General features: G+C 40.5%; 1 protein-coding gene across 1 annotated transcript in view; it reads right to left on the reverse strand.

Annotated features, from left to right (window-relative positions):
- The window catches only part of zfyve16 (zinc finger, FYVE domain containing 16), a 32,225-nt gene that overhangs the window by 17,231 nt on the left and 2,721 nt on the right, over positions 1 to 12,273 (reverse strand). The window contains exons 2-4 of the mRNA XM_023293133.3: positions 10,291 to 10,399; positions 7,299 to 9,247; positions 4,037 to 4,133 (exon numbers count right to left, since the gene is read on the reverse strand). Coding sequence (XP_023148901.2) covers positions 4,037 to 4,133; positions 7,299 to 9,247; positions 10,291 to 10,360 — 2,116 coding nt within the window. The 5' untranslated portion in view covers positions 10,361 to 10,399. The remainder of the gene's footprint in view (positions 1 to 4,036; positions 4,134 to 7,298; positions 9,248 to 10,290; positions 10,400 to 12,273) is intronic.

A 12,273-nucleotide genomic window follows, 5' to 3' on the forward strand; every position in this document is an offset into this window, starting at 1 on the left:
AAGCCTCGCAGCTCGAGCATCTGCAAGCCACAAAAGTGGATCTCTTCTTAATTTAGACAGCGTGTGAGCATCACATGTCTGCTGCGTTAGGCGGGTCCGGTACGACACACACACACACACACACACACACACACACAATCAAGGACAAACGGCAGCGTCCTGCTATAACTCTCCTCCCTCTCTTCTGTCCTCTCTATCCATCTTCCCCCCGCCCAGCTCTCTCTGTATCTGTGCTGCAGTCCTTAACCACAACAAGGTGCCTCTGACCATGACATTTACCATTAAACAGGAATAGAGATTTTCAGTATTTTTTTACACTGAATGAACTGATAAACACCAACCTGCTATATACCTGCAATTCCTCATGTGAATGTGTTAAAAAAAAATATATATATATTGTTTAGGAGGACATGAGACAGAGAGCCCTCGGGGCCCCTTGTACGTCACATTTTTTGTCTTTCATGCCTTAAATATTCATCAACTGCATAATAAAAATGTGATTAAGTTTTAATGCGATTTAGAGAGTTCAGTCTATTTTAAGGTTTTAAAGGTGATTTGTATGTTAATATTTACTGTTACAGCTGGTAAATATTACAGGTAAGAAGATTTTTTTGTTACTGGGAAGTATATATTATCATCACCTTGTATTTTAGGTTTTAGACTGGTGTGCCAAACATTGGGCAGATACAGAGCATTTGTCTTCATTAGTTACTGGAGAAATATCTGGCTCTTCTTCAGCTAAAGGCTCCACTATACAACACTTTGGTGCTGGGCAGGTAGTGTAGAGTGGGTATCAGAGTGTTTTTATGTTGCAAACAGCTGTCTGCTACATCTGGAGGCTGCAGCTGTAAAACCAAAATGAGGAGCTGAAAGCTGCTACAGCAATACAAAATGTGGACAGACTTACAGAGTCAGGTCATGTATTAGTCTGACTCACTAGGTCATTTATATCTTTAATTCATTACGACACATAATCATACATCTAATACTGACAAAAAAAATTTTGGAGTGTCCCAAACAAGTTTTTGGTCCCTGACTTCTGTGATGCTTAATGGTTTCTGGCCCGAACTTGTGTGTTTGAGAGGAGTTGAGATTACAGCCCTATTTCTCAGTACGATACGTAAAAGAGCTGATTTTGTGGTCCAAATCATGTGCTGGTTGACTAAAACAGCAATATCAGCACAGGGGAAAATGCCTGCCGTGTTCAATTTGTGTAATCAATTAATCCACTATTGATTGATGATGCTGCTGATTGCTAAATTAAAAAAAAAAAACAATTCAAAATTGACATCCCTAGTATCCTGCTACAAATTGTGTTCACCCTTCAGGACACCTGTGTGACAGCACAAGTAAATAAAGGACTAGGTTTAGGTTTGTACTGATACTCCTCAGTTCAAAAATGCCTTGATTGACCCCGACCACAATCCTGAGATTGGATCGGGACATCCCTAAGAAAGATAATGACGCACCTTTAAAATGTTCAGCATATGGGTAAATCAAAGTGGGTATTTCTTCTTTCATTATAAACTGTGTCAAATTCAATGAAATTAGCTTTTTTTTTCTTCAGTTACTCCTACAAACCTTTTAAAAATTGACAGGGTGCTGGATTTACAAAAAGTAGCTGCTATATTTTGTGGTATTGAGGTAAGACAGCTGTGGGTTGTGCAAGGTTGCATACATGATTCCTTTGTGGGGTTTGACTGCTGGCTTCCAACAATTTGGTTGAAATATTAAATTGTAAATTAAGAATTTATTTGTATATAGGTTTAGAGGAACAGAGTGTAACCCAGGTTTTTTTCTTAAGCTACAATTTACAGATGTCCGCTAACTGCTTCACTTGAAGACTATCAGTAGACTGCAAAAATGCATCACAAGCATCAGCTGTACACAAAGAAGCCTCTAGCCTCCAATAAGCTTCTGGAGTGCAGCAGTTTTGACAGGTGTGTGACCAAAATTTTGTTTGTAAAGAGCAAAATAAGACGCTCTAAAATCATATTTACCAAAGTTAAAAACAAAATGATTTATCTACCTGGCCATGCCGCAAAGATATACACAGACAGACCTGCTAAATGTGAGGTGCATCAGCGGAAACAATGAAAATGCTTTGTTGCACTAGACAGATTTGAAGTGTTTGTTTAGCTTAGTTTAACTTGCAGGAGTTTCTGATGGCTCCTGTAATGTGTTCTATTGCTACAGAGAAAACAAGAAAAGCACTCAGAGAGCGCAGTACTCCGCCAAGGCTGCTCAGTCATTGTATAATTTCCGAAGTCCCGATAAGTTCGCAGCAGCTGATTTGTCGTAGGATCGCAATCATGTGTTCACTTGTAGCCATAGTTAAGAGTGGCACCCTGCTGCAATCTTGCAAAGCTACAGAAATCTTTAACAAATCTGTGGATCCAGACTGTAAGCTGCTTTACTGCCCAAAATCTAATCACTTGGTCCTTGTGTCATTTCTGACCTTCCCTGAAAATTTCATCCAAATCTGTTATTCCGTTTTTGAGTAACGTTGCGCACAGACGGAAGGACAAACGTACGTCAATTGTCACACAACTCCACAGCGTTCCTTGGCGGAGCAATTATTTCATAACAAGTAAAAACGAGTTAGAAGGTTCATCTGACTTCTGCAGAAATGATTCATGGAGAAAATCCAAATAAGTCAAATCAGACACGAGAACTGAGCCATCAAAGATGAAGGAAGAAAATGATTCAGAAGGAGAAAATGACTTGTGACAGTAATTCAGTCATCTGATTACACACTCAAAGTAAGCAGAAACACTTCACAAATGTGAAAGTTAAAGAGAAAACACTGATCACCATGCATAAACGGAGAAGCTGTCTCTGACTACTAATTAGTGAGTCTGTGCAAACAACAGTGCCAACTGCTCAAAAAACTATGATATTAAAAATACATTTTTGATTTTATAATAGGCTAGTGAAAAATAACAATCTGGATGCACACTTATGCATAAGCAGATAGACAGTTTTATTATATTTCAAGGTTTGACTATATTTTACAGCGGAGGAGAGAGGGGAAAAGAATAAAGCGTCTCCATCATCTATTAAACTTCAAACAACTCCTGAATGACTACTGTCAACTACTGCACTGCAGACGTGAAATATCTCTCTTTCAACTACTGAAATGACATTAACACATACTGACAATATCATAAAGAAAATGGGAAAATGCAGGGCTGTTCTAACCCCATTTGTTCAGTCAAATGGTTTATGTTGAAGTTAAACTTCACTACGCTTGGCTTCTATTTATTAAGAAAGCAGTGTTATAGATACAAATGATTCATTATCTGAAAGGCTGCACTGTCCGTATCAAACATATAGTTAACCCACATGTTTCTTAGGTAAAGACAAACAGTTTTTTACCTAAAAGTTAATTTTCTCTAAAAATCATTTCTGTTCAAGGCATCTCAACACTGCCTTACATATACAGAAAATTAGCTAGCATTTGCAGGTGTAGGGGAAGTGACAGATTTTAGCTGATGTGTTATTTTCCAATTTCCAACTCATTTTGGCCAACTGCTGATACCAAGATAAGGACATATATTACTACCTAATAGCAGAGAACAACATGTCTATCCTGTAATGGAATTAACATGTTATACCTTCTCACATCCTACTGGCACACTGGCAGATGCAGACTACTTCAAATTGTAAGCAAAATGTGCCATATTTATTTTTATGCAACATTTTCAAACAAGACAAAACTTATTAAAACTTACTTAAAGCCTTTATCGACAGATACTGATGATTTGCCGATATCACTGTGCATCCCTAATAAAAACGTATCTTGGCAATATATAACTGAACATATTTAAAGCAACTTGGATGACTATTCATTTATTTTTGGATTGCTTTACTTGATTGTTTATTAAGATGTTTTCATGTGTTTATTAGGATGCATTTTGAGTATCTCAAGGAGAATAGCAACCACTGTGGTAGAAGCTAATGGAGATCTAAATAAATAAACATGTAAGCATTAGTTGAATCAGCTTTTGTATCTAGACATAAAAAAAGGTCTTACCTCTGTGTATGGTATCAAAGCAGATGACACACACACGAGCCTCCTTCTCCAGATACTTCAGCTTACACTTTCTGTTACAGCACACAGCACAGTAAACCTGACACAAAGCAGAGAAAAGGACATATAAGAAAAAAAAAACAAAACAATTCACAGCATGTCCAAATGTGTTTGTGTATGGAGTCCCGTAGACAGCATGAGCTCGTGCTGTGAACAATAACAAGTCCTAAACGGTCCACTCTAATTCTGTTTTAATCACTGGCCTTTAAAGGACTTAGCTGCAGCTTTAGGACACACGGTTCTGTGGAGATCTATAGAGAAGCTGGAAAAAGAACTGCTGACTCATGCTCTCTGCTTCCATCACTGTGCTATATTTGGTGCTGGGATGTAATCTGTCTTATTTAACTATTTCTAAAACACGCAAGTCATGTCTCATTCATTCATGTCTGCAGTTATATATTTAAAAGGACCAATGGATGTGAAACAAGGACTTGAGCTATAAGACCTATAGGATTAAAATGTATTTTAAACACTAACAGAGCTGTCAATAAACAAAAGTATGTCTCTGTCAGTAACTTATTTGTACTAAATGGAATGCATTTTTTTTATTGTCCTGCTCTATTCTGCTTATATACACACACAAACACATCTCTGTATGTATGTATGCCCTTATTCGACCAAATTGTCATTAGTCTGACAATTTCCAGTGTTACTTTAACCAGGAGAAAGGTGCTACATCTAACAAGTGTTCCAGGATTAATTCATTATTTATTGGCGGGAGGAGGAACAGACTACCAGTGAACACCCCTGTGGTTTCACAACTTCAACTCTAACAGTTACTGAACGTTAACTCATAGTCAGCTCCAAACTGACACCATGTCAAAGAAGTTGTTGGTGTGGCTGTATTTTGTTCAAAGTGATGGACGTTGATTGTAAAGTCTGCAAACAGCACTTTAACTTGTCTGTTATATTGCTCAATAGAGCAGAAGGCTATGCTTACACAGACCAGGAGACAGGTATGAAAGCAAATTCATTTTTAAGTAGTAAAATATCTATGGTATGCATAGTCACCATTTTGTTCTATTATTTGTAGGGCTGCAACAACGAATCGATAAAATCGATAATAATCGATTATTAAAAGCGTTGGCAACGAATTTCATTATCGATTCGTTGTGTCGCGCGATTCGTGCGTCACTCGCCATGTCGCGGAGCGTCTACTTCACCTGCAGAGCTTTGTCAATGCTGGCTGACTGAAATAAAGTTTGTTTTTTTTAAATAACTCCACCTGTAGAGCGAGTTGAACAGAGCGAGGTGGCGGCAAAGCGAAAGTAAATTCAGAGTAATTTCAACCAAACATGACCGACACGGAGAAAATAGTCAGACCGAAATCCTCAAAACTGTGGCAGCATTTCACGCTTCACAAAACAACAAACACGCGTAGCATGCAAGCTTTACGAAAGTGATATGATGTACGGGAGCACCACGATGATGATGCAGCACCTGAAACGGAAACACGTTGGAGTCGCCAATGAGGATGAAGGAGCTCAACAGCAGGTAAGTCACTACATTATCCTACGTTTGTTCTGTTTTACAGTGAGGAAACGTAACGTTAGTCTCTCTGGTAGCTCTCCTGATGCTAGCGTTTGTTAGCTGATTAATGACAGTGATAGGGCACGTGTGTGTGTGTGTGTATGTGTGCGCGCGCGCGCGCGCGTGTGTGAAACTTTTTATTTCACTTTAATCAGCTTAAGCAAGGTTTGAATATGCTTTATAAATAAACGTAACTTGCCCACAATGGTGATAATAATTTAAAGATTAAGCCTCAAGTTTTAATTTTCTCACAAAGTCTGAGTGAAGACACTGGTCTGTGTTGGAGTGAGGCAGGATGAACTGCATTTAGACCAAACAGGGGTTAAAGTAACTTATTTAGTATGTAGTATTTTTTATGGTGCTTGTCCTATCTATCTGTCTGTCTGTCTGTCTGTCTGTCTGTCTGTCTATGTATCTATCTATCTATCTATATGTGTGTGCGTGTGTGTGTGTGTGCATGCGTACTTTGTGTTTTGTTCTTTGGACTACTTACTTGCCTTAACCTAATACTGCAAATAAAACAAGATAATTACTGAGTTGTTGTAAATTGTGCTATAATACATACTCAAACTATACTATCTTTCTCATTTCTTGAACAGCAAACAATGACAGGCTTCATGATGAGCAAGACATCATGTCCACCACAGCAAGCAGCTGTTCTGACTGAGAGCATCCTCAACATGATGCTCACTGGCATGAGGCTTCTGTCGATGGTTGAAGACGAAGGCTTCGCTTCAATGATCTTATTTGCTCTGTCAGTCCAAATCTTCTCTTTCTGAATAAAGCGGCGGAAATTAAAAATGTGTTGTTTTTTTATCCGATTCATCGATTAATCGAAAAAATAATCGGCAGATTAATCGATTATTAAAATAATCGTTAGTTGCAGCCCTAATTATTTGTAACACCTGTTGGCACTTGAAAAGACATACATGTTGATTTTGTGTTTTTATGTAAAATAATGACATAATCTGAGGAATTTAACTTTTTTTTCTTTTTTATGACTTACGGCATTCTGTGTCATATTGAACAAAAGAGATTTTTGAGTTTTCTATACTTCTAGCCATGTATGTGCTGTTTCCTTTGAGGTGCAGGACTGAAAAATGAGCCGACAGTAAGGGCAAATGTGACAGGAGCAAGAAATGCTCAGAAACCGCTTGGAGTTCAGGAATCTTTTAAGGCAAAGTCTCAAAAATAAACTGGTTTCCGGGGCGCCCGTATAGCTCAACGCGTTGAGCGGGCGACCCATGTACAGGGGCTGGTCCCCGACGCAGCTGGCCCGGGTTCGATTCCCGTTCGCGGCCCTTTGCTGCATGTCTTCCCCCGACTCTTCTCCCCTGTTTCCTGTCTCTCTCTCACTACGCCTATCTAATAAAAAAAAAAGGCCAAAAAAATAACTTTAAAAAAAAAAAATAAATAAACTGGTTTCAGCTTATTACGTGCCAGTGTTTGTCAGTTATCTCTGTTTCCCATAATAATAAAATGAATATCTTTAAAATTGTAAGTGCAAGTCAACGAAAACAAGCACTTGAGTATGTCCCCTTTAAATATTAACTGATTATTTAAGAAAAAAAATTGACAGATTAATTAGAATTTGTATTTACAGCTGGCCTGTAATGTCCAAGGATTTTCACACATATTTCAATGTAAAACAAAATGGATTCAGTGAGTGACATACTTTCCCACAGGCTCGACAGTGATGCCGCCTCTTGGTAAAAGTGAACCTCTGGTAACAGTGCATACAGTTGGGAGCTTCAGAGTCTGGCACCCAAGCTGGCTGTCTGCTCCCCAGCTCCTCCACTCCATCCCTCTTCCAGTTCACCGCCCTGGCACCGTCAGTGGGAGACTCCCCGGGGTAAGGTGGGGGCTCTGAGAGTTCATCATACCCCTCACTGTACTCCTGAGTGGCATATGTGGGACTAAAGTTTGTAGGCTCTTCTGTTACACCGGGGCTAACAGGTGAACTCTCCTCACCCTCTGTTCCTGTTGTAGAAGCACTGAGTGTCTGAGCCTGCTCCTCTCCTTCTTCTCCTGCTGGTGGAGATCTGGCAGTTTGGTAGTGTAGCTGTTTAGGTCTGGCACCTCCATAGGAGGGCTGCTGATCAGGGCTACTCCTGTGCTGGGACTGGAAAGTGTTGCTGGTCAAAGAATCGCTCACCCCGGACAAATCTTCTTGGCAAGAGTCCTGTGATACTGATGGAGCACCAGGATTTAAGCTTCCCTCTACAGATATACAAATCATTCTGTCACTTTCTGGACAAGGCTCCTCCAGCCTCGCTTGGCCACACCTCCTCAGCTCTTGTTCCACCACCCTCTCCTCCAGAGCCCCGTCTGACTCTGAGAGAGACTCAGGTTGGATAAAATCTCCAGAGCTGCTGCAGTAAGAAATGCCTGCACCTTGCTCTGCTTCAGTGTGAGCCTGCAGGAAAGCATCCAACTCCTCGTCTGTAACCAGTAGTTCAGCCTGGTCACTCTCAGGCAGATACTCAAAGCCAAACTCTGGAGGATCCACCGGGCTGGGTTCTGAAGAGGGAAGGTCTGCAGGAGTAACAGCTGCAGCAGGTTCAGGAGAGACATGCTGTCCCTCTGGAGACAGTCTGTCCTCTGCAATCAGCTGAGGCACATACGAGTTACCTGGTTCCTCTAAATGTGAGCCGTCTCCCCCAGCTTCCAAAGCTGACACAGAGTCTGCCTCTGTGCTCTCAGAGACATCCGGCTCATCACACTGCTCTGTAACTTCATCTTCGGGGGTCTTTGGATTAACCAGAGCTCCACACATAGACACAGCTATGGGCAGGCATGACAAGCCCACTGGCTCACTGCACGAGGCTCCTGCAGCAGACTCTGCTTCAGAGGTTTCACGCGGCTCATCCTCTTCATTCACTGAGGTTTCTTGAGTGCTATTAACTGGCTCTGGTTCACTGTGGTCTAAAGAGTTGGCCATTCTTTCACTGTCCTCCTCTCTACCAGCTGGCTCACTACTTGTTGGTGATAGTGAATCATCGGTGGGCTCGCAGCCTCTCTCCGCTGCTGCAGGAAGGATGACGTCCAGCAGACTGAGTGAGGCAGAGTATCCACCGCTCTGCTCCTGGGAGTCCAAGCTCAACTGTACATCGTTCCCTGCAGAGGCTTGTTCCTCCTGGATTTCTCTGCAGCCACCACTGTGGCTTACTCCACTTTTCTCCTCTGTCACCACAGGGCACTCGAAGTCCACCAGCAGTGCCTCCTCCTCCTCCATTTGCTTTTCCGCCACATCCAGTTCACTGAAAGCATCGTGGCTGTTGGCTCTGACCAGGATGGCCGAACTAGTGTCGTTTACAAGGTCGCACACTGGCTTTAGAGCTCTGTCCGGCAAGGGAGGGGCGGAGCTTTTTGCTGGCCTGCGGTCCACAGACGACAGTAGGTCGACCCCGGTGAGAGGTTGACCTCTGACCTCTCTGTCATCGGCGCCACGGTTGTGACTGTTGGAGCCATCGGGGCAGCCGGTGGCAGAGCCATAATGAAGAGAGTTCAGGTCAGGAAGGCTCGGTGGGATGGAGGACCCCTCTGAGGGTAAACACTGAGGGCCCAGTGAGGAGAAGGGGTATGCTGAGGGTTTCAGGAAAACAGGTTTGCACTCAAGTTCCTCTGTAATTTAAAAAAAAAAAAAAAAAAAAGGATCAAAGTTAAACCCACATACACTTAAAAAATATCATAACTAACTTTGAAATAATTTTCAGTAATACAATAATAAGACTGCAAAGATGACATTTCTATTTCTCTCTACTTTTAGAAATGGTTGAGCTGTTTCTATCAAGATGCAGTTTTTACTCTGTTAAAAAACATGAGTCCACAATGAGGAAAGATGTGACAGGAGGAAAAAATGGCCAGAAGCCACTTGGAGCTCTTGAGGTTTACTAAGTGTACTTTTATGCATTTCACTGACACGGCTTTGGGAATTACTCTGAACCCCAAATCCAAAAGTGGTTGGAAAGTAGTTAAATGCTTGCTACTTTTATTAACAATAAATGCCGCCACTTTGGTCACATCAGAGCTCACATATTGGGACCGTTAGCTGGATGGCTACATCGACACTACATAGGATTTTTCACATGCCATCTTGGTTGTTGTTTACATTTCCCTCTTGTTAATTCAGGAACCACATGTACCATCATCTACTCTGTACCCTAATGTTTTCTTGTAAAATTTTGTAAGTTACACATATTTGAACAACTGTTTACAGAGCAGTTTCCCTGTGGGAATTATCAAAGTAATTACCAGCAGCTGCTCACTGCTTCTGATCAACATGCTAATTTAGCATGAGCCTCAGATGGCTAGTTAAAGAAGACAACCACCAGAGAATAACTTTAAGAAACGTTTGCAACTTTCTACTATTGTCTTCATCAAAATGACAAGTGATGACAGGTGGCAGTTTTTCTTCCTTACGTGCCAAAGAGCATTTGCTTTACAATTTGTAGAACTCTTACATGGGGTCTGAAAAACACACCTGTTAACTCCATTTAATTAGACAGTAAGAGGCTTCATCTGGTGGCATAATTTTGTTGTACAACAAATCTAAGACACATTCTCTGACAGACAAATCACAAAATGGTTAAATTGCTTACAGGAGTTGATGGATTAACAATGAATCATCAGCTGTTAGTATGCATGTGTTTTGTGAGTGATCTTACCAGTATTGAGCTCAAAGTCATCAAGCAGTTTGTCCAGATCACATACAGCTGCTTTAAAGAAGCTGTCCATACTGGGCTACAACAAAGGGCCCTTTACCCCCTCCGATTCCTGAGATGAAACAAAAAGGCTGGTAGTAATATTCATGTTTCGCTTTTTTAAGTGTTATTTCAAATGCTATGTTATGTATTAGGCTAATATTGTCTGGCTTTGTGTGGTAGTGTACAAATCTACTTAAGGAGCAAGAAAGTAGGTCATTTCTTGACACATTAACCCACTGTGACAGTCTTGTTTACTTATTCTACGTGTAGCGAAGCATGCTGGTCAATTTCATAGCAACGGCATGACTGGACAAAAACAAAGTCAAGCATGTCAAATTATACTACCAAAGCGGCAGATATGTCATTAGATTTTAAAGTGCAAAGAATAATTCAGCCTTAACTACTAAATCACAAAAGTAGCTTAACCAGGCAGCATCGTTATCAGACTTCACAATCAGACAAACTGCAGCCAGCCACACCTTAAAGCTGCATAAATATTTACTAGGTCAACCTAGATGTAGTTGACAGACACACAGACCCCTGACGCTGAGCTGCCAACAGTCCAGATGATGATTTTAGGGCCAGATTACAAATCGAACTTTCTGATTTCTCATGCAGCTGAACTGTGACATTACTGTGTACATATTTAACTAAACTGGTGGACTTCACTGTAATGCAAACTTTTCCATCAGAAAAAGACAACTTTTAAGATGTTTTGACATGATTAGAGTTAGAAACCTTTTTTTTTTTCTAGGTATGTTTGGCCCATGTTCCACTGCTAGCTGGTAAAAAGTCTTTGAGAACAACTCTCATGCCAGCTTCAGACTTTCATCCACTGGCTCCTGTTTTTTAATTGCCAGATTAAGGGGAAAACAGTTTACCATTATTAGCCATAAAGGTCTTCCTGCACTCTGCTCCTGTTCAAGGATTACAGGAGAACAACGTGTTGCTTAAGAAAAAAAAAGACCAGCAGGAACACAAAATCTATTCCCTGAAAAGGATGTGGGTCCATCCTGATCATTTTCTTCAACTGAATGGATTAAATTTACTCAATTAATGTTGCAAAAAGCTTAATCTTCCTCCTCTTTTGTTTAATTTCCAGCTGATTAGATGCTTCACAGGGGGCAGGACCACATGTCAAACACGTATAGTATGATTAAAACGTGTTGGGGCATTTAGTTGTGCATCTTGTCAGATCACTCAATTTATCATCTATGTGAACAATTACGTTGAATTTCTAGTCAGACTAAATAAATATTGTCCATGCAGCTAAAAAGACCTTATACAGTTAGTTTGCATCATAGCTTTAACGAATCTCAGAAATCTCCTGCAGATGACAATATACATATACAAGACAGGTGCAAAACTAAATAAAGAGGACTTGTAACATCTAATATTAGTCAACAATTTGCATCGCAAAAGCAGTAAAGTATTAAATTGGCTGCTGTCACTCTGTTAGTCCTCACATACTGTTGGAAATATTAAAATTGCATTTAAATACAGCCTCAAAACATCTAGAATATGCCTATAAATGAGACAGATTTGGATCTGAATTTTGAAAAGTCAACAGCGTACACTACCTGCATCAACAACAACAACCATTTACCACTACCTCCACACAAACTAGTTTCAGAGCAGGCATATCAAGCTCAATCATGTGATTTTCTTTCATCATCAGTTAACTATATCTGTGGGAGGTTTGCCCACATGAGGCCAATGTCATGAGACTTTCTTAGTTCCACAAGTAATAGTACAGGGAAGTGTGAACCAAAAAATGAAACAGTAAAACCTTTAAACTTTCATTAACATCCTCAATTCAACTCTTGTGTAACATTACAAGGAGGAAGCCTGCACAAATAGTGGTGCAGAAGTGCGGATTGATAATACTATAATTCCCACAAAGTTCAGCTTCAGTCTCACAATCAGTAACAGCCACAGGACAAA

This window comes from Amphiprion ocellaris, chromosome 17 (assembly GCF_022539595.1).
Source record: "Amphiprion ocellaris isolate individual 3 ecotype Okinawa chromosome 17, ASM2253959v1, whole genome shotgun sequence".
NCBI lineage: Eukaryota > Metazoa > Chordata > Actinopteri > Pomacentridae > Amphiprion > Amphiprion ocellaris.